The following is a 23,996-nucleotide window of genomic DNA, read 5'->3' as shown; positions in this document are numbered from 1 at the left end:
CAAGCTGCTAAAATGTCAAAAAAAATATGGACGGTTCGCTTTCCTGGTCTCAAGTGTATCTCTTTTATTTAGTCCCAATGGTTCTATTCCCATGCTTAAAGTTAAGCACATCTTAAGTGCTTTGCTGAAACAGAATCTAAGGTGACAGTACCAGTAATCTTGGCTCTTGCTTCCCCTAAAACCATTCAAATTCGACTCACCTCGTCTAAAATATGCAAGTCTTACTTATGTTTATTTATGGATTCATAGATTCTAAGGACAGCAGGGAGGGACCATTGTGATACTCTAGTCTGACCTCCTCTATAACACAGGCCATAGAACTTCCCCACAATAGTTCCAATTGGAATTATTTTGGGGAAATCCTTTGGCTTATATTATACAGGAGGTCAGACTATATGATCACATTGGTCCCTGCTGGCCTTGGAATTTATGAGTCTGTAAATGAACATAGGTGAGACTTGTAAAATTTTCTAATCTACCATTGCAAACATCAGTGGGCCAGGGCGGTAGGACAGGACAGGAAGATTACCCCATAGAAATAGAATTTGGCCAGTCTGTCCTATGGGCATAAAGAAATACCACTTTAGCATTCCAGGGCTATAAATAGCATAGTATTGACTTACAAATAATTTTCAGTCTAAATTTATGGTTGCAAATCAAGCAAAACAAAAGGGATCTTTAGGTCTTCATTTGGGTTGTAGTTCACTTGCACTGATTTTTCACTGGTGGCAAAAGTTCCATTGACTTCAGTAGGGTCAGGAGTTCATCCTTTGACTTCACCAGAGTTACTCTTCCTTTACACCAATGTGAGATCAGAATCAGGCCTTTATTTTTTTATTTACTCTTTTTTACATATGCAGATGCAAGGGTAACTGTACTAAAAAAACATGTTAGCACATGCAGACTATGAGGCTAGATTGTGAACCGTTTGCTGACGCTGGGGAGCAGTTACTCATAGGAATAGTCTAACCGAACTAAATGAGACTGCCTGTGAAGTAAGCTACTACTCTGCATGACTAACAGTGGCAGAATCTGGCCCTAGAGGGTCATTTTCACAACCAGGTATTTGCATGTATTCATTTGCAATTGGTTTTGTGAATGCATTTACTGTTTGTGCATATTTTGCAGGTTCAGCTTAAGCCTTGTTTGCAAATTTATCTTTTTATGTCTAAGAATAGTTCAGAAAACGGTGCTTTTATATAGAGCTTTCCATCTAAGGACATCAAAGCACATTGCAATAATTAATCCACACACTACCCCTAAAATATTAGTTTTTTCTGAGTTATCTTCATGGAGGTGTTAAGTTATGACAATTGAGTTACTTTAGCAGGATGACTCATAATATAAGGTAACTCTGACCATGTGAACATAAGGGTCCACAGGGATGGATCCCTTTCCAAGATCAGGGCCCTAGTTAGTATTACTAAATAAGGGACAGTCATTTAGTAATCTGGTCAATTCACCCTTATTTCAATGGGTACGATATAAATGCAGCATTTAAAATATAATCTTATAGTACTAAATGCATGTATTTTAGAGGGAAAATAATTATTTCCCATGCCCATATTAGATTTCCCCCTACATAAATATATTCTTCCAAATATTTACTGAACAATATATAAGCATTTCATTGGTTTTTGAATAAGGATCATAGGCATCCTTATGAAAAAAATCAACAGCCACATTTGAATCACTGCCTTTATGCTCTTAAAAAACATTATTGTGTCCTTTATGTTTTTAAAGATATTTTGACAACTTTGATGCTTTTTTACCTATGTTATTGATGCCATATATTTGTATCTCAGATGTTTCCTGCTGCATCATATCAATAAATTACTGCATCACATGGCATAATGTAGTGCCCTTTGGTACACTTCTATAACAGGAAGCATTTGATCTACACTGTCTATTCATGTCCACTGTCTCACATCACATGTGTACATCTGTATATTTTAAATTTTGATCACAGATCTGCAGTTTGCTTCAAATGCATGATGTAATCAGTTTTGCATTGTTTGCAGTTTGATATAGTGTATCTTAAAAGATATACATTTCTAAAGTCAGGAGGTTTATTAGTCACTTTACTTTCATTGCAGGGTGAGAGTTGTCAGAGGAGTTATTATTGAGATAATAACTGAAGTAATTGAGAGAGATATTTACCTCTTTGTATGCAACAACAAAAATATGGCTTTAGATTGTTAGCAGGTTGTGAATAGTTGGATCAGCAAGTCTAAGGGAAAGGTTTGTTCTCAGTTAATCTTTTTTTTTTTTTTGAAGGTAAAGAAAACTGCTAACTTGGCCTGTGAGTCACCAGAACATAAGAATGGCCAGGCAATTAAAACACTATTAACCACATATTATTAAAACACTATTCATAAGCATGGACTTTATCACATGCTTAAAGTTGAACATGTTTAAATGTTTTGTTGAATTAGGCTCTCGGTGTAGTTGGAGCGTGGCTGAGAGAAAAGATAGAAACATTAGGCCAAACTCTGACCTTATGCATAGCTGGCCACCCCATTATGTGCAGTGAGGCAATCAAGGAAGGCAGAAGGCAGAATTTGGGTCAGTGATTGTGAGTGTGCCTATTCCCATAGCTTTATTCCCAAAACAAATATTGATACATTGAGTGACAAACCAAATCTCAAATCATGTCATAGTAATCTGATACAAAAGGTGATTTCAAATACAAACCCCCACCAGATTGGGCAGACATACGCCAGTCAATGCTCAGTGTGGTTGGATGCCTGTAAAACACCCTTTTCATTAGAGGAGTTGATGCAGGAAGTTTCAACAGGCTGCCTACGGGAAGTAGTTCTTCAAACTCACACCTTTGTCAACATGCAAGGTCAAAAAGAGCCCTCTCTGCCCAACCCCAAAATCTTAATTATAACCTCATACTTGTACCACAAACACATAACATGCAACCTGCTTAGTCTGTTCACATATGTAAACACTGAGTATTAGCTAATGTTGCAAAGATTGTAATCAAGATTTTATATTAGGGTGATTATCAGTAGGAGGTGGAAGGAAGTTCTTTTGTGAAGATGCACTGTCTCATTATCAGTAGAAACATGCTGTGTGGACATTTAGGCTACAATTAAGAGATGTTCCACACCTTGACATTCCTTGCTTTTAAAGATTTGCAATGGATGTATATTACCCTTAACCACATTCATCCCTTTTAAATGAAGTTTTTGCTTCTCTATGTGTATGTGTGTACTCTATGAATTATCACACAGTTACATTCATTACAGTCATTCATTTTAGTAGACACCTAGATATTACCCTGACAGATGTGTTACAAGTGCCAGAGAGAGAGAGAGAGAGAGAGATTAGATAAAAAGGGTCTGATTTTAAAGCTTTGGTATTGAAAGTGCCTCTCCTGTAATGGACAAATGTTGAATGTTTTTAGCCTCTAGAAAAAAATAACACTACATCAGAAAAATGTTTTTGTTTTTTAATGCCAAGCCCTATACTGGTTATTATTTTACTGTATATCATCTTAAGGAGGATGTTTTCTTTTCTCATTCCTGGCCTGCTCTCACCAGTATCTATAATTCATAATCCCTTGTCTATGACATCATAACCCTCTCCAGCAGTTGCAGATTAGCTGTCACAAATAAAGGATTACAACTACTTAGACTAAGGAAGCTGGGGGAAGAGATGAATTATGAGGAGAATGTGCGTGTACACAAATGTCCTTTAGATAGGAAAACAAACAGAGGGATTTTACACTCGTCTTCTCTTGAGCACCCGCAGTGGTACTATTCACATACAAATTTGGTAATCTAGTCTTTGTCTTGCTGTTCAGGAATAGGAGTTAAGTACTTATTAAATCATAACAGATGGAAAAGATGGAGCTCAAGCCTGCTATCCAATACATTGGTCATCCTTGTCCTGGACAGTCTCTTTTATAATTACTATTTTAACTCCCAGTCTTTAAATGTGTAAAGAGATCTTGTCACAGTTGGCAAACACAAAATCATACCAACTTTCTCTCATGTTGTTTTGAGCTTGCCTCCCACCAGCAGAAGTTTGTCCAGTAATAGATACTACCTGACATACTTTGTGTCTACAATATGTCGGGACCAACACAGCTACAACAACACTGTATACAGGGAAGATTTTCTAATTTTGGACCAGATCTTCAACTGGTGTAAATCTTCCTAGCTCTATGGCCCTTTATTTTTAAGAGGTTCAGAAAAAGAATTGTTACTTCTGTAGAAAATAATAAGTGCACCAATATTTTGACAAGCGGTGTGTCTGTATGCATTAGTGCTGATCTGTGGTTGATTTAAGTAGGTCACTATGTAAATGATTTATCTTGAGGGTTCTTTTTATATATATTCAGTGAGTTTCCTATGCAGCAATGATCTGATATCACTGTTCTTTCTTTAACCTCTCTGTGTGTTTTGTACAAATGCTTACAGAGCACAGGCACTATATCTGATTTACAAGGTGCTGTTCATGGTGTTGTCTACTCATATTTCTGAGGACAGGACCTAGCCTCAGTTAGCATTAGTGCAGTGCTTAGGAATTGGGTAGTATCCTTTTAAATAGCTGTTAATGCCTTTAGTATGCCTTACTGTTTTCTGTGTTTCAGAAACTACTAGAACCCAGCCACAGCAGCAATGTATATAGTTAGATAGGATTTGCAGGTTGTATATAGTTAGAAAACATGGTTATTTTGATTCCACGGTCCCCTTATGGTCCCTTCATAGTACCTATGTTGTCTAAAAAGCAAAAGACACAACAATTAGACTCTTAATATTACTAGTAATGATCTGGCTGTAATGGGCTCTCATATTTTGGTGTTTGTTTTGCACAGCTGCAGTGGATTTGCACTGGCTAAGTGCTGGAGCGCAGGCAGTGTTTTCAGAATCAGAATGGAAGCCCAGAGCCTACACATATATTTTTCTGCCAGGAATCTGTAGGTTCCAAGAGTGAAATCCTATGTTCATTCCTAGGAAGTGCTAACTCTGCCTACTCTGTCCTCATCATCACTTCATTCTGATGGAACCATCTGGGGAAAACTCTTCAAGGAGAACCTTGGAGTGGTTTTCTACTTCCCTTTCCTCCTCCCATGAGTAGAGGAAACCTAGAATTTGGGCCACAATTGTCAAATATGTATAAAATTCCAGGTGGGGAGTTGGGGGTGGGGGAAGCAATCTTCTCTATAGGATGGAACATATGGTACACACAGACACACCTGATGTGCAGAGATTTCCCAGAAGAGACTATATGCCTGAAGTACAGTCTCCCCGGTGTTCCTCCTGGGATAAAGTTGCTTGGGGCAGAGATGTAAATGCCACAGACTGGACCAACACATTTGTTATTTTAACTAAAATATTTTCATGAGTGAAGAGCCGCTTTTCTCTCCATTTTAAACTGATAAGGAGAGCTGCCTGTGGGCAGCACAAACGGTCACCTTAGTAAGAATGACTCTATTAGGGAAAATGGTGTCAAACTGTTGTGGAATCATGTGGCAAAACAACAGGAAGAGCTGATAGATATAAAGTCCTCTACATTTTGAGCTGGAGGTATAATGCCCAGCTCAGGAAGGCATATTTGTGCTAGCTCTGATCTAACAGTGTGCTAGAAATAGAAGTGTAGCTGCAGTGATGTGAGCGACAGGAGGGGCTAGCTGCCCCACATTTAAATTTTAGATCTATGATGGATAGTTTTTAGACTTTGAAATTCTCACACACTTATTTAACAATCAACTCAAAACAAGCCTGGATAGGAATAAAAGAGAAATTGGCAATGACAAAGCTTGCAGCAAAGGCTGTCTTCCGAACAATGTCAACTGCATTAAAAATGTTTGTTTCTCTCTCTAGCAAAGTAGTATCTGTTTCTGTTAAGCACTGCAGAGAAGAATGTTGAGCAAAGAATAGTTAAGTTAAATAATTCAGTGAGTCACTTCGCTTTAAGAAACTCCTGATGTGATATTATCAATACCCAGTGATTAGAACATGGTAGGACAACCACTGAATGATGAATTAAACCTAAAAAAATTGCTCATCTGCAAAGGGAATTTGAGCTTTAACACAGAAGTCTTTGTCTCCACTTTCACTTATTGTTTATATCTACAATTTGAAACATCCTGTTCCCACTGAAGATAGTGGCAAAACTCACACTGGCTTGCATGGAAACAGGGGTAGGTCCTATTTTAGTATTTAGTTTACAGTGACTCCTTTTAGCTTTTTGATAGCAAGTTTGTAGTATTTGATTTTACTCAACCAGTAATGTCATAGGATATGTTAAGAAGCATTTTCTAATAAGGATAACCATGTTTATCCAAGAAATATGTACTTTACAAACAAAAATTGTTAATTTACATTTAGAAATTCAGAATGTCCTTCCTCCTATTTATGGTGAAGCTGAATTAATTTTTTTTATCTTTTGTTTGATTTTAATATATAATGTTCTTAATTTTTTAAAGCCAAAGCCAACTGAAACTGTCACCACTGATGAGTCTGGGGTAAGATTAGTAAACTGACCCCAGTGGTTGTACCTCTACTTGAGTTTATTCTTTTTACCATGTCTACTTTTTCCCACCAATTTTTCTGTATTTTTCATAATTGTCCTACTAGCAAGGTGTATGCAGTGGTTTGCATTCGTTGTCAATGTACTATTGAACTCTACTACAATGAACCCAACATGGTCCTATTAACAAACTAGGAAACTTGGAAATGCATGTGATGTGTGAAGCATTTCTACAGATCCTGTGTTCTTAGCATGTAATTTTTCCTTTCATATCATGCTTATAAAGATGAAAAGACCCTAAAGTACATTTTCAAATCTTACCTCTTTCACCATTGCGTTTGTTGTTGTTTTTCTGAAAGTGTTGCATGTTCTGCTTTTTACTTGGTTTCACTTCTCCGTGATACCCTTCAGAACTCTGAAGACAGCGCTAGAATCTCCATCACTTTTTTCCGTCTCTTCCGGGTGATGCGATTGGTGAAGCTTCTCAGCAGGGGTGAAGGAATCAGAACATTGTTGTGGACATTTATTAAGTCATTTCAGGTGAGCATGATAATGTTAAATCTGCCTTTTAATTACAAATAAATCAAATTTAATTTTTATGGCTCAGGATGCAAGTAGCAAAATATTACTCTAGTAATTATATGTTACCTCTCATTACATGGAATTTAAAGTATATGGGATGAAATCCTGGCCCCACTGAAGTCAATAAAAGCTTTGCTATTGACTTCAGTGCAGCCAGGATTTTACCCTTAGTCTTGTAATCTTAGTTTTTACAAAGAGATCTATAAGGATCAGAGTACTTATTCTAGAAGTGACTTTGTAATTCTAAAAATGGCTTTTCATACAATTGCACAATAAGTTATGTATGACATATTTATGTATACTATGTTCACCTGCAGCATACGTCACTAAAGATAGATGCTTACCAGTCCTTGTTGGGATCAAAAATTCTCAGAGGGATATGAACATGTCTTCAAATACTTTAATTTTGTGATTATGTAAATGAGGTATTTACCTCTTTAACAGATAGATGTCTAAGGTCCTGAAACTGCAAACACTTATGCACATGAAATCAGTCGAACTACTGGCATGTATAATATTAAGTGTTTATGATTTTGGAGAATCTGGAGCTAACTGTAGTTAAAATAAAATAGAAGAATTGATGTTTTGAAATAAAGAAATATCTTTCTGGCAGAAATAATCTGAAATATCTATTATTTGGTTGTAATATGCTGGTTCTGAATAGTGGAATTGCCATCCATGCCACAGAAGTGCATATATTACATGTTGGTTCAGATTCTGTCCCCTCCTCTGACTACTCTACATTGCTTAGACAGAGCAAAGTGGCCTAATCTGTCTCTAAGGAACTAGCTGAAGTTCTCCTAGCGTAGGGTAGCTCTGACCTGGAATAAACTGCCTCTTCCACCCCAGCATAGGGGTTATCATGGAGGAGGGTATGTTAGTGTTGAAGGGCTTTTTGCCAAAGGAGAGATTCTGGGCTATAACTCTAATAATGTCCCCATTGTACATGGAAGAGTATTAAGTGATTTGAGCTCTTTTCTGACATTTAATAATTTACAAAAATTAAAATCTTGGATAAATCTGTATAGAAGGGCTAAATTTAAAAAAAAACTCCACAAATTGAGAATTATTAAAAATAATAAATGTATTTGGACATAAGTTTTCATGGGCTAGAAACCACGATTGAAGTGGGTTCTAGCCCACAAAGCTTATGCCCATATATTTGTTAGTCGCTAAGGTGCCACAAGGACTCCTCGTTGTTTTTGCTGATCTAGACTACACGGCTACCCCTCTGAAACCTAAAAATAATAGAAGGCTTTTCCCATTGTTTTAGGCTCTGCCATAATGTTGCTCTTCTGATAGCTATGCTGTTTTTCATCTATGCTGTTATTGGAATGCAGGTAATTATGAGTAATTTTCCCCCTGAAAATGAGTATGTTGCCATATTCCTGCTGATGGACTGTTCTTTCCCATGACACTGGGGTTCTGCCCATGCTAATAAAGACATTAGGCTAGATCTGTGTGCTAGAAATGATCCCCATGTAAATTCCTGGGTCCCCACAGGGTATAAGAATTTGGCACAGCCCAGGAAAGAGGGAAGTCTCCACAGTTAGGCTGGGAATGAGGAACATCCTATATGGAGTGGCTTTTCTTCTAATTCTCCCCTTTTCCCCATCATTCACCAGAACGGGACATATGCCCTTATGATTTTTAATCTGACATTATGCATGTACAGCATAATAATATTAATCTTCCTAAAACAGGTAGGATAATGGTCTCTAATATGCTGTAAATATCACATACATATATAATACAATGTCATATAATATCTGAAATACTGTACTGGGAAAGGGAAAGGCTGGTCATGTGTTCAAGCACTGGACTTGAATTCAGGAGTTCTCGTTCAATTCCCTGTGCTGCCACTGACTGACTATATGACTTTGGCAAATTTCATTAAACTCTCTGTGCCTCAGTTCCCTGCTCTGGTGTCTGTCTTGTCTATTTAGATTACATAGTCTTTAATACAGGGATTATGTTTTACTATGAGTATATGCAACACTAAGCAAAAATGGGATCTTAATCTCAGTTGTGACCACTAGGTGCTAGTGTAATATAAATAAGAAAGATAACATAATTTGACCCAGAACATAGGAGGATGCATAAAATATGTAATAATAGATTCAGTGATATTGCACAAATGTTTAAAGATCTATTCTGTAAATATGAAATATTTACTAGCATGTTGTCAGATTTGCATTGTTACCAGGGAAGAAGATAAAGAAATCAGAGGAAGCAATTATCATATTTGTAAACTGTTTTTCACACATAGAGATGCTAATTTTAACTGCTGGATTAGGGCCACTGTTCATTTAGACAAAATTATGTAGAATGGAATCAAAAATAATATTTGATCCCAACTTCTGCTTGCAGGTATTTGGTAAGTTGCCATGAGGGACAATAATCAAATTACAGAAACAACAATTTTCAGACTTTTCCCCAAGCAGTCCTGCTTTTGTTCAGGTAAGTATATTTAATCTTTGCTTTTATTAGCGCCTATGAGTTCTTAAACTGACATTTGGAAGACTCTTCTATCTTGTGTAATGTCAGTTTGCTTAAATCTGTTTGAAAGTTAGAAAGTAATTTAGTGTGATGCTATGTAATCCTTCTGCCATACTTTCTACTGTTCACTGACACAGAATAGTCTTAAGAGTGTACAAGATGTACAGAAGAATAACCTAAATTCACTCAATCTGTTAAGAGAGCTACCATGAATAATATCTAATGGGAAATGTATTGTAATTTTCTTGATGCATTAAGGGTTGGAATATACCTGGCCCTAGCCTGAATGTGCAAGGGATAGAGAGGGTGAAAGGAGACTTGGCCTCCATTGGGCCCCTCATACACAAAGGCCAAGCACAGTGGGGACATGATGACTTCACTTGCTGTGATCCACTGTTGTGACTAGCCTCTGCTAAGGGTAAGGGGACTGCGTGCTGAATCCTCTTTTTCAGTGTCACTGCAGCTGTGTTTGACAGGAACACCGGGAGGGTTGAGTATTCCTAAAACAGAATGTCTTCTGTGGTGATACAGTTCTGCACTACTCCAGTGTCGCTTTGTGCCACAATTTCACCCTAAGGATTTTGATCACATAAAAAAGTCAACAAAGATTTTTCAATATGTTGGATATACTCAAGTACTGATATTTCCATGGTGTTACCTAATTAACTTTGAACAACGAAGGTCCTTTGTTCAAGAGATAAGGAATATCCAAATTATTAGATAAAATGTCATGTGGCAGTAGTTCAGATACATTATCTATATGACATTTCCTGATCAAAGCTGTTTGCTAAAATGCTTCAGACAATAAGAGGAAACCTTCATTCTGTTTTAATTCAAATTACTTAAAAATTGAGGACCAAGTCAAGACTTCAAGTGAGGTGAAGGGTCCCAAGTTTATTGTGCTAATCTACAATCACTGGAAGCACTGGAAATCACCAGCCACAAGTCATGCCAATTAACTCAGTGAAGCCCAGAACTTCTTGGATGCCAGGAGGGAAATGAAAAACACCACAAAGCAGTTTGGCAGTTCGTATTGTGGGAAAAAATCCCTCAGAACCCATGTCAGGATTCCTTCCCCACTCTGAACTCTAGGGTACAGATGTGGGGGCCTGCATGAAAGACCCCTAAGTTTATTCTTACCAGTTTAGGTTAAAAACTTCCCCTAGGTACAAACTTTGCCTTGGCCTTGAACAGTATGCTGCCACCACCAAGCGTTTTAAACAAAGAACAGGGAAAGATACCACTTGGAAAAGTCTTTCCCCAAAATATTCCCCCAAGCCCTACACCCCCTTTCCTGGGAAGGCTTGATAATAATCCTCACCAATTGGTACAGGTGAACACAGACCCAAACCTTGGACCTTAAGAACAATGAAAAATCAATCAGGTTCTTAAAGAAGAATTTAATTAAAGAACAGGTAAAAGAATCACCTCTGTAAAATCAGGATGGAAATACTTTACAGGGTATTCAGATTCAAAACACAGAGATCCCCCTCTGAGCAAAACCTTAAAGTTACAGAAAAGAGGAATAAACCTTCCTCTTAACACAGGGAAAATTCACATAAAACAAAAGATAAACTAATCCGCCTTGCCTGGCTTACCTATACTGGTTGCAATATTGGAGACTTGAATTAGGATGGGTTGAAGAAGATGGATTTCTGTCTGGCCTTTCTCAGTCCCAAGAGAGAACAAATGTAAACAAAGAGCACAAACAAAAGCTTTCCCCCCCCCAAGATATGAAAGTATCTTGTTCCCTTGGTTGGTCCTTTGGGTCAGGTGCCAGCCAGGTTAGCTGAGCTTCTTAACCCTTTACAGGTAACAGGATGTTGCCTCTGGCCAGGAGGGATTTTATAGCACTGTATACAGAAAGGTGGTTACCCTTCCCTTTATATTTATGACAACCCACAAGGGTGATTGGCCACCCCCCTGACAATAATCTAAAGCAGAGGTTTACAAACTCTGGGATGTCCCCCCTAGGGGCACTGAGGAATGTTCAGAGGGCAAGAGTTGACGTCAGGCAGCTCGGGTTTCAGCTCTGCATGGCAGGGCTCAGGAGGGAGCACAACCCCCACCCCCAATTCACCTCAGCGGGGCACCCAGCCTATGGGTCAGTGTCAACATCCACTACGGCTGTGCAATTTACACTGCTAGCAGCCTCCATGCCAGCACTGGCTCTGCCCTCAGAGACTGTTACCTGTGCCTTCCCACACCCTGAAAACCCAAGTTGCCCGGGGTGGGGAGGGTTTGTGTCTGTTTTTCTCTGGGTTGTGGCAGTACTCAGCTCAAAATCTGTAATTGTAATTCAAAGGAGGGGCTCAGCTCAAAAAGTTTGAAAACTGCTGATCAAAAGGGAGGGAAAAGGGAGGCTGGAAAAGGGTGTCTCACACTGGCAGCCCAAGCTTGGGAAGCCACCTCTGACCCAGCTATGAGTGAGTGGATCCAGATCGATGTACTGCTTGAGGACTTTAATGGCAATGGGATGGGTAGGCACAAAGTGTACCCCCTTGTCAGCGTGCAACTCCCCCCTCAATAAAGTGTGGCTCTGTCTTCACCTGAATAAATTGGGTGAAGACAAGAAGGATGTTCCCTCACCTGCAGGCCCTTTAACCCAAAGGGGGTTGTCAAGGTTCCTTCCCCACTCTGAACTCTAGGGTACAGATGTGGGGACCTGCATGAAAGACCTCTAAGCTTATTCTTACCAGTTTAGGTTAAAAACTTCCCCAAGGTACAACTATTTTACCTTTTGCCTTGGACTTTATTACTGCCACCACCAAGCGTCTAACAAATATATAACAGGGAAAGAGCCTGCTTGGAAACGTCTTTCCCTACAAAATCCTCCCCAAACCCTACATCCCCTTTCCTGGGGAAGGCTTGATAAAAATCCTCACCAATTTGCATAAGTGACCACAGACCCTTGGATCTTAAGAACAATGAAAAAGCAATCAGGTTCTTAAAAGAAGAATTTTTAATTGAAGAAAAATAAAAGAATCACCTCTGTAAAAATCAGGACGGTAAATACCTTACAGGGTAATCAGATTCAAACCTAGAGAATCCCTTTAGGCAAAACCTTAAGTTACAAAAAGACACAAAAACAGGAATATACATTCCATTCAGCACAACTTATTTTATCAGCCATTTAAACAAACAGAATCTAACACATATCTAGCTAGATTACTTACTAATTTCTAAGACTCTATTCCTTTTCTGTTCCCGGCAAAAGCAACACACAGACAGAGAGAACCTTTGTTTCTCCCCCCGTCCAGCTTTGAAAGTACCTAGTCTCCTCATTGGTCATTTTGCTCAGGTGCCAGTGAGGTTATCCTAGCTTCTTAACCCTTTACATGTAAAAGGGTTTTTCCTCTGGCCAGAAGGGATTTTAAAGGTGTTTACCCTTCCCTTATATTTATGACAGAGGTGTCTCATTGCTGTCTGGCCCCATCAAAACCACACTCAGGTTAGCAAATTGGGCAAATAACAATAACAATTGTTAACACACTTATGTTACTCGAAATTCAGCAGATCCATGGGATGATGGTTTAGTCTCCTTTTGCACTATTGAATAATAGTAAATCTTTGCTAATCTAATACATTTATCCAAATATTCTATTTTTCACCTTCCATTTATATTGTAACACTTTGACCTCTATGGGTTATTAACCAAGCTTTGGTTTCTGTTCTGACTTAATTTTTTCATATCTTTTATTTACCTCATGTACTTTTGAGGTTAGAGATGTGCTACAGCACACTAAAAGGGAGCAGGGTGGCCTCAATTTCAGCTATGCAACCCCCCAGGTACTGATTGGGACTCCATTGGTATTAATGAATGGAGAATATGATCCATCAAGAAACAACATATTTTAAAGCAAATTACCAACTGATGGGCATGTTGGTGGGCCTGCCATAAATAAACCACATTTTCAGGCATAAATCAAAAATGCACTCACAAACAAATTACTTGGCATGCAGGTACTTTAGCACAGTCAGTTACTTTTACACACTTTGCACACACAAATATGTGTTAGCCTCCTCCCCCTTTGGAAAATGTTAATCGCTATAATAGGAGTATGTATAATGAATACAGTATATGGTGTCCTTCCAGAAAGAGCCAATTTCTTCCAGCCTTATCCTCTGTCTCCTCTTTCAAGTGCTTCTCTTCTGCCAATCCTGAACACTAAAATACAACAAACTCCTTCACCACAGCAGTATGTATGGAGAGAAGCAAGTGACGCATTAGAAACAAAAATAACTGAACGTGGGGTCCACTCCTACAAACTCAGCTTGGCATAGTGCTTCCAACTATAAGTATGTCCCACATGACTTCAGTGAGACTACTCAAGGTAGTAAGCACTGTGTGAGGTGTATACAATTCGTGGGCAGCTGGTCAGCCTTTAGGCTGACCAGTTCCTATCCACCACACCAGTCCCTCAAAGGTTCTGGAACCCATATTGCTTATAGAGAGAATGATCAATTTTCCTCAAAACCAAGTGTTCTACTTCAGTCCTCCACAACTGTCCCTGTAGGGGCAGTTCTGTGGACCACTAGTAGGTGGGTCACACAATTGCCTCTTGTTTACCCTAGGGACCTCTTGGGTTCAGAAACCTGACTTCTGGGGAGGAACAGCCAAACAGCACGGGCTTCCAAATTTGTATATAGTATTTCATTAACTAAACTAAATAACTAAGCAAAAGCATAAGATATGGGGAAAAAAGTGGTTAGTACACATTAGTCTAATTATTAGGTTGATTCAATTATATCTAATAAACCAATAATGGCTCAGAAGCACTACGTAATGATTTGTAATGGCAGCAACACTTAGCCTCAAAAGTAAGAGGATATTATAGAACTCAGTCCCAGCCTCATGAGCTATTTCAGTTCCAACCAAAGAGGGTCGATCCTTGCTGGGTTGAAGCTATGGGAAGACCACAGCTTGATATGATTAAGACACCTGCCGAATTACCAGTGGTTAGGTGATGGCCAATCTCTTCTATCTCCTCCAACTCCATACAGGGACACCATGAAACATTCCAGTACAACTCAAGATGACCACAGCTTATTGCATTTCATATTCAAATGACAAAATTTAGGTGAAAATAACAATTTTTCAGGATTTAACATGCAACTCCTAACCCATGACATATATTTCTGTGTGATCTTTTAGGGTATTTTCAACACTTTTAGCTGCAGGTATGATTCCCAGCTCAAGCTAGCATGCTAAAAATAGACTGTAGCTGTGGCAGCATGAACAGTAGGGTGGACTAATTGCCCAAACAATGTTTGTAGAGTCTCAGATGGGTACATACTTGGAGTAGCTAGCCCATTCCACCACCCACACTGCTGCAGCTACATTCTGTTTTGTTTGCTAACTCATTGAGAGCTAGTGCAAGCACATCTGCTCAAGCTGGAAATCATGTCCCCAGGTGGAACGTAGACATACTTTTAGACAGCAACGTTTTTTCTGATAGTGAAACACTATCCCACAGGCGCCATTCTCAAATAAATTCTGTGGGTTCTAGCTGCACAACATACACAGACACACAAACATTCCACACTACACCACCAGCCCTCTTCTGGAGTTAAAAACAATTGCTAGAATGCTAATGGAGAGCTCATTTGAAACAATAATTTTTGATGGATCGTGCCTTGTTTGTGCCCTAATAAAGGTGTGCAACTGGAGAAGCATGGCAGGAAATCTGCTGGCTTGCTTGCCTGGAAACGCTGTGATCCAGAATCTGATTATAGTCCAGGGGAAGAATTCACATGTGGAAGCAACTTTGCAATTATTTATTTCATCAGTTTTACATGCTTTGCGCATTTTGGTGAGTCCAGTTAGTGTTCACAAACACAAGTGAGTTTTAGCGTTTTGATTAGACAATAAGCTAACAACAAAAACCCAGATCCACAATCCAGTTTGTAAAATATTTTTTTCAGAGTTATATGTTTCAAAAGGACACCCAAAATCCTTTAGTTCAAAATAAAGGCCCAATCCTACCAGCAGTTATAGTTACTTCAGCGTGAAGTCCCATTGACTTCAATCTTGCCATATGTGCAGGAGTAGCAGTTTGCAGGATTGGATCCCAAGATATATGAAATATGCTATGATAATTTATCATTATTATTGATTTGTACCATCATATCGTATAGGAGTCCTATTCACTTACCAGTACAAATACAGAACAAAAAGTCCCTGGCTCTAAGAGTTTATAGTCTAAGTATCAGACAAGAGATAACAGATACAGATAAACTGACGGGAATACAAGGAGACACTGAGGGTCTCTCTGCAGTGCAGCTAGGAGTGAACCTTCCAGCCCAGGTAGACAGACTTGAGCTAGTGGTGCGTGAGTTAATCCACTAAAAATAGCAGTAATGGCATTGGCAGCCTGGGCTGGAGCTCAGCTCTCAGCCCACCTGGCCTCCTAGACTTGAGGGCCCAAGCTCCAGCCTTGCCGCAACATCTATAAGGCTATTTTTAATGTGCTGGCTACAGTCCCACTAGTGTGAGTCTGTCTGCCTAGGCTGGAGTCCAGCTGCAGTCTAGACATAACCTGAGACAATATGGTCAGCATAATGGCTGTGATATCAGCTCACAAGCAGGCTAACCATTGTCAAGGTTTTTGTACTTCATGGCAAAAGTAGAGTTTTAAGGAGGGTTTTAAACAAGGATAATGAGATGGATTTCTAAGGGTTTATTAGAAGCTTCTCCCTGGCATGATGGGCAGCCTGGGATAAGGAACAAGGATGCTTGTTTGAAAATGGAACAGTTAGGCAATAGAGGGTGACAAAATGGGCCAATCAGAGTCAGGAGTCGACCTTCAGTACTGAATGAGAGATGCTAAGTAGAGTAAGAATAGATCATGAAGGGCCTTGAAAGCGAAGCCAAATAGTTTTGAGAAGATAGAGAAGAGAGAGCTGGTACAGGATTCAGAGAGAGGTGACATGGTCAAAGCAACTGGAAATGATAATTTAAAATGATCTACGCAGCAGTATTCTGAATGGATATCAGCAGGACAAGATTGCATATGTTTGTCAATATAAATAATATAATAATAATATCATATTTGCTGGAGAAAGGTTAATATTTATCAAATCTTGTATCCACTGATACTATTTAACCAGCTTGAATTCTAACTCTGCTGAAAGTTAAATTATTTCATATAAACACATATGCTAGCAAAATGAAGGCAAATATAAATTTTGAATTGCTTTTTAGATTATCAATCTGTTTGTGGCTGTCATCATGGACAACTTTGATTATTTGACACGTGACTGGTCTATTCTGGGTCCACATCATTTGGATGAATTCAAAAGAATATGGTCAGAATATGATCCTGAAGCAAAGTAAGTTAGATCATTTCTCTGCCCAAATATCCCTAATGAATATATAAAAGTAAAATGTTAAATAGTTTCTTCAGAGGCACATATAAATGTGACAAATGGTACGTATTTTTTGTAGGGGAAGAATAAAGCATCTTGATGTAGTTACGTTGCTGCGACGCATTCAGCCTCCACTTGGTTTTGGCAAATTATGCCCCCACAGAGTGGCATGCAAGGTTGGTCTTAAAATAAGTTCCCCTTGTTGTTTTTCTCCATAGTTCATAATTTTACTGCATTACCACGATAATCCTGTCCAGTTTCATGGGTGGGGGAAATGGTCCCTCTGATAAGCTCTCATTCACCACCGAATTACTCCAGTTTTGCATTGGGTTATTCTGCCCACTCAAATCAGTTATTTCAGTGAATTGATTTCAGTGTAGTTATAACAACATAAAACACTTTAGGATTAAAGAAGTGGCTGTATAAATGTATCATTATTCTATTTTCATTATCATAGTTTATGTATATTTCCAAGAAACTGGCTAAACATCATTTTTACCAACGAAATACAAAACAATATGTTTTTTTTCTTCAATAAACCTTCAGTCATACGGCATTTGTGCTACCTAACTATGTACCTACAAGAGACCATAGCAGCTCTTATACTTGGCAGTAAATCTTGGGTTTTGTTATGGAGAAATAGTCTCTTTAGAAGGCAAACCAGCTTTTACTTAATGTTTACTTTTTTTAACTTAGTGATTGCAAGTGGCCTTGGATGTATGACATAAGCTCATTTCACCAGGATGCCTTTTTGCTACCTGCATTCAGAAGGAGAGAAGTCAGATTTACAAAACCCCTGCAGTTTTTCTGAACATGTTAAACATCTAATTGTGATAAAAATGGTTCTGTTTTCATTTATATTCTGTAGCAATTATTTCACAGAGAATAATTTTCAGAAATTCCATTTTCAGGCCTACACACAAGTATAGGAGAGAGCACTCCATCCCTTAATTTGTTAATCAAGGGTTGGAGTTCTGCACACGGGCCTGAAACCAGTGGGTATGTACTTGACATGGCGAAGCTGTGCTTCCACTGCCGCTACTCATGCCTCAGTGTATACACTGCTATTTATACTCAGGCTAGCTTAAGGAGAGCTAGTGCGAGTATGTGTGCGCGAGTAGAGAAATCACATCCCTAGCTCGGAGTGTAGACATGGGTCCTACACTAGAACAGAAGAAATATCAATTAGATAGGAAAAAATTCTGATAGATCAAATAGTGTAATTTTATCAAGGTCACTGAGGCACTTCTGTGAGAGAGATTACTGCTTTAAAATGCTGATGGTGATAGAGTAGATGACAATTCAAGTCTCATGCAGAGCCATTCCCTAGTTGAATCAGGAGGTCCTTTCCAGACTGATTCAATAGTTATTACTGATTTTCCAATTAGGCTGGCTTACTTAATTAAATGAGTCTGAGATGCATGATACTGTGTAAAGCACTCCTGGAAAATGTAGTAGCGTTTGCAAGTCAGTTTTGATTATGTGGCTCTTGGGTGGGCATACACATGAATACAAACAACTGAAACAATCTAGCTGCTGAAAACAGTGAGCCAAATTCTCTCATGCAGTGCAGCTGTTTTGTGCAGCACTACTGGCACAATCTGGCCCTAAAGTTGTCAAAACTGTCCCTGAGAGGATCTCCTCAATACAGGGGATCCCTGGTGGCAAAGAGCCAGCACAGAGGCTCTTGCACCACTTCACCAACCCCCACCCCATTGCTGGCCTAGCAGGAACCAGGAGGCATGGCCAGAGAGAAGGCTGTGTAACTATAACTCCCCTCTACTACTCTGATCCCCAGCTGCTTTTATTGGTCTCCTGGGGCTGTTAGCAGCTGGCGTAAGCTAGAGCAGACCTCAGATTCCTTTAGCTCAATGCCGGGGTGTGGTGCTGCAGAGGCAGCAGAATCAGGAACATGCACAAAGCTACATTTACATCACACTGCCCAACCTTTCTGCTGTGTGCAGTTCAGCCTTCACCAAGGTCCTGGCCCGATGTCTGCAAAGGGGCATAGTGAATAAAATATGAAAATCATCGAACATTTTCAGCTCTTCTGGAAAAAATTGTGTTATTAATATAATCTATAAATTGTATGCAGCTGAGATGGATCTTTGGAATGCCATGGTTCATTTCTGGTGTGAAGCAAAAATGCTCTATTGCAGAGCTATAGCCTGTTTATCAGCTAAGGGATATGATTTTTTTCTACATACCTTGTCAGGTGTTATTCTTTTCATACGCCAGCTTTTTAGATAAATGAACATAATTAAACATTGTTGTCCAAATATATTCCCTCAAGAATCATTTTTTAAAAGATTCATTGTTTTCTTTTTTCCATGTACAGAGGTTAGTAGCCATGAACATGCCTCTGAACAGTGATGGAACAGTCATGTTCAATGCTACTTTATTTGCCTTGGTTAGAACTGCGCTGAAGATCAAAACAGAAGGTAAGATAATATCTGTGAAAATGATACTTTGTGTGTCAAAATACATGGTGAAGAAAAGTTCAGGAGATGTGATATTCTGTATAATTCCTTCTTGCTGGACACCAGCAAACCTGATACTGGTTTTGGATTGAGGGCTATATTCCCAAATGGCTGGAGTGTTCTTTTCTTGTTCTGAGGTACAGGGAGACCTTGAAAACCATTACAGACCTATATTTGGTGAGATAAGGACACTGGCATATACTGTGGAGGCTGAATCTGAGTGGGTTTAGCAGACTTTTATTACTGTGCATTAAGAAAAGACATTACAGTTTGAAGAAATGATTTGTGTTAACTATATCCTTGAACAACTTCACTCTGTTCTGTCATTTACTGTCTCAGTCTCATTTTTCCTTCTAATTTTTTATTTTCTATGTATTTGATTACTTATTGCTCTCCATCCTCTGGTGCCTCCTCCATTCCCCAGAAGACTTCATGCTCCATTGCCCATAACAAGCTGCTTAGAATAAGCCTCTGTATGTAGCATTGTGTGGCAGATCCATATGCACTCTTTTGGCTGAGCTCAGTGCAGCAAGAGAAGGGAATCCTTCTACACAAGCTAGCAATTCTTCTGTCTGCAGCCTGCACGCTAGCCTGGAGAAGGTCCCTTTCACTGTCTATTTTCGTTAGAATTTGCATACATTTAAATGAATAACTCAATCTCCCTAATTTCTCCTGGATCTCAGGGTATTTTGCACCCTTGTGAGCCATTTTATTTTTTTTTAATTTAAACTAAACAATTCAATGTAAGGACTAAAGAATCATAAATTGCAGCACTGACTGAAATGTAATTGTTTTCTAAGTTATGTGTAGCATAATCATTTTGTCTGTCTCTCTACAGGTAACCTAGAACAGGCAAATGAAGAACTTAGAGCAGTTATAAAGAAAATCTGGAAGAAAACCAGCATGAAGCTTCTTGATCAAGTTGTCCCTCCAGCTGGTGGTTAGTGGGATAAACTTTACAATAAACTATAAGCAAAATCAGAACTCTGTCATTAATTAATGCCAAAATAAATGTATCAGATATTATATTTTGTTATGCTAGATAATATAATGGCAGGACTGATCAAAAGAGCTTTCTTAAATTAAAAGGAAACAGAAAAGAGAGGTTTTCTGTTAATTTTCTTTCTTGCAAAAATATCTTTAATTAATTGAAATAAAATTGATTTCAGTGCATTCAGTAGAACATATATTTTGTACTAATTAAGCTTAACATTATATTTTTGTTTATATTCTTTTATATTTTGAATATTTCTGGGAGAAAACTAAAACCTTTCTATTTCCTGTTTAAAAAAATATCATTTTGCTATATTTATTAAGCCAAAAGGCTCAAATTTTCACTCTGTTATACTTGTTTAAATTCAGAGCAATTCCATTGTCTGCAGACAGTGGAGTTGGTCCACATTTACACAAGCATAACTGAGATTGGAATATGGGTCAAAATAAATAGATTTTTAAATTCCCACTGATTTCAGTACGTTGGCAAGAACTACAAGGCATGTATGTTACTTGTTATTACGTACTGTAAAATGACATGTCAAATCTTTTGTTATATATTTATATATATATATATATATATATATATATATATATATATATATATATATATATAGCTTTTCTTTACAATATATACATGCATAGTATTATCCTGTAGGGTTAGGTGACTGTTTTTGACATGCTTTTTCAAGTTTTAAAGGTGCAGGATCTGTTGCACAGTATCATCCATACCAGTAATACATCCAGACATCCAAGATACAGATCCATTGTAATCATCTGGTATGTTTTGTAGCTTACTGTACTTTCAAGACTGATCAGACTCAGGTTTGGAAGCAGACTCAAGATCCCAGACCCGATGGTGGTGGAGGCTGATCTCTCTCTGAAGGTGACATTCTCAGTCTCTAGGGGAGAGAGAGCATGCTGGCTGCACTGCTCTTCAGCATGACTCAAGAAGCAGCATTAGTTTTAGCGCTGGAGGGAGCCACTTGCTACTGGTGTAGTGGCTGCCAGCTAAAAGTGGGGATGATGCCAAAAATGTAGACAATTTGGCTACCAAAAGGGGAACTGATACTGCACATTTAAAACAACTTTTTGTGTGTGTTCTACTCTATTCTTTTTAGCCTTACACCTAAGTGCTTGCATGGCATATATGAATTGCTTTGTTACTGTTGTAACTATGTGCTTGAGCTTTTTCTGCAGCCTCTGTTCCTTTCAACTATCAGTCTTTCAGAATATTCTGAAGCAATTCTGTTTTAGGGTGGTGGCATGGAATTAGTGTTGCCTCTTGCCTCTTTATTCCCCTACATTTTTATTGAAATATGGATGCATGCTTCAGAATAGCTAGCTGTGCCTGCATAAATTAATCTCATAGAGAATCTTTAAAGATTATATTCTTAGAATTAATCTTCTACAGTTGCACTATAGTTCACCATTTAAACTTTGGTTTCATTTCATTGCTGATTACAAGCTGTATATTAACTTTTGGTTATACTAAAATCCATTGCTAGAACCATAATACTTCAAAAATTTAGTTCTTCGGTGTCGGTAGGACAGAAGATAAAAAATTTGGACCATCATTAAAACTGTAGAAAACAGATTGTCTCCAAAGATTTACAACAGTATAGTACAAATATAAGAACATGTGGTCAAGTTCTTTTTCCATCACTTGACAAGATCAAATCTTTCTGTTTCAGTCCTGTTTTGTTTCCTTGCAGAGCCTAGTCAGTACGATTTAGATGAGTAAGTGAAATACAGAAATCAATGGTATCTTAGCCTACTGAAAGGAGAAAAGAGAAATACAACTATTTTACATTCTACATTACATTACATTACATTTACATATCTCCTATGAATGTAAAATAGTTGGTATACAATATAAAATAGTTCTTACTGAAACAATATTCAATAGAAAAATAAGAGATAACAATACAAAAGCTGATGTTTAAGTAACAATCTGTAAGTGAATAAGTCTTTAATCAAATATGAGCAAAGTATCTCGGTTCAATATATCAAAATCTGTTACATCAATGGTATTTAAATTGGCCAATCTATTATTTTTTTCTGCAGTATTTTTTGGTTATATTGATGAAGGCTAGATCTTTTCATATACTTACACATGCAGTAAGCCTGCACAACAGGATCAGAACCAATCAATTCCCTGATTGACAGAATGGAAAGAAATCAAATTACATTTTTTCTGAGCTATACGTAGATGCAATATAAAAAAATTAAATAACTATGTACTAGAACAAATTAAATTACAAATTACTGTAAACAGTTTTCATTAAATCATTAGTAATTAACAACTGATTTCAGCTCAAAGAAAGTCCCATGCAAAAGACAAAATATTAGACATTTGCTGTGTTTAGCATGAATTAATGTTCTTAATGTAAGAGAATCTAGGGCGGAAGACATACCCAAGACCCACTAAGGTCCATCCCCTTTCTGGAAAAGGAATTTTCCTCTGATTTCCCCCATCCTTTGCCTCCAAGCCCATTCAATCTCATTTAAAACTTTCTGCCTTCTTTAAAAATATGATCCATGTAAATAATTTCTTTTGCTCTTCTTTTAGCTGTAATTAAAATCTCTCTGTGGTGTGGTCACTTCTACTTAGCTGCTTCCCTGCCTATACATCTCTAGTCATGTGTGTTACTCAAAAACAAAGTCAAGGATGACTTCCTTTGGCCCAGTCTCAAATTTTCTGTGCCCAGGTCTCCACATACAACTGACTGTGCCTGCAAAAGCATGTGTGCATCCCTTTTGCGCACACACACTGACATTTACATACACAAATTAGGCAACTGGGAACTCAGTCTGTCTAATTTGCACATAAAAAGTGGGTGTATGCCAGTGCTTGTAGGCACACAAAGCTGCAGTGCAAAAGTGGTTGTGCAGCATCATAGACTGGCTTGAGGCATGGTGTCAGTGTGGCCCATATTGTATGTGATACAATGTCTCATTTCTCATTTGTTCTTTTCACAAACCATTTCATATATTATTTCCTTAATAGCTCTGTTCAAACACTGGAGAGGAAATAATATTAAGGATGGGGAAAGACTTACGTTGGGAGTCGGAGCAAGGACATATTTCAAGAAGTAATGGTCTTAATTACACTAAAGAAGAAAGGTTGAGATTAGATGACTTTCAGGGAAATCTTCCTAACATTCAAACCAGAACAATGAGTCAGTTGAACAGCTGCCAAGAGTGAAGACAGGTACAACAAAGGAAGTGTTCACACAGAGATTAAATAACTAACTTCAGTGAGTCTAGGAAAAACATTCTGCCTTAGGACCTGATCCTGTGCAGTGATGAGCTCTTCCTGTGAGGCGCTGAGCCCCCTCCATTCCCACTGTAGCCAGTGGGAGTTTAAGGAGGCATCAGCAGTTGGCAAGAGCAGGCCCAATGATGCTACATTGAATGCTATGGTGGACCAGACTGGGCTCCAACTCAAGCAACTTTAAGCAAATTAGCAATAGTTTTTTTTCCTTACTGTCCTTTGATACTTTTAAAGGCACATAAAATAAAAAGCTGCTCCAAATATATCCTTACTGTATTTCCACTGAACTCAATGGTGTTATGTCTGGA

General features: G+C 38.3%; 1 protein-coding gene across 1 annotated transcript in view; it reads left to right on the top strand.

Moving 5' to 3' along the window:
• CACNA1D (calcium voltage-gated channel subunit alpha1 D) overlaps nt 1-23,996 on the top strand; it is a 344,531-nt gene that overhangs the window by 261,098 nt on the left and 59,437 nt on the right. The window contains 10 exon segments of the mRNA XM_043518866.1: nt 6,901-7,057; nt 8,356-8,421; nt 9,454-9,477; nt 9,480-9,531; nt 15,228-15,275; nt 15,277-15,359; nt 16,746-16,902; nt 17,018-17,114; nt 19,277-19,379; nt 20,257-20,358. Coding sequence (XP_043374801.1) covers nt 6,901-7,057; nt 8,356-8,421; nt 9,454-9,477; nt 9,480-9,531; nt 15,228-15,275; nt 15,277-15,359; nt 16,746-16,902; nt 17,018-17,114; nt 19,277-19,379; nt 20,257-20,358 — 889 coding nt within the window.

Source organism: Dermochelys coriacea, chromosome 7 (assembly GCF_009764565.3).
Source record: "Dermochelys coriacea isolate rDerCor1 chromosome 7, rDerCor1.pri.v4, whole genome shotgun sequence".
NCBI lineage: Eukaryota > Metazoa > Chordata > Testudines > Dermochelyidae > Dermochelys > Dermochelys coriacea.
Note: the sequence above shows the minus strand (reverse complement) of the source record. Positions and strands in the feature narration are given on the sequence as shown.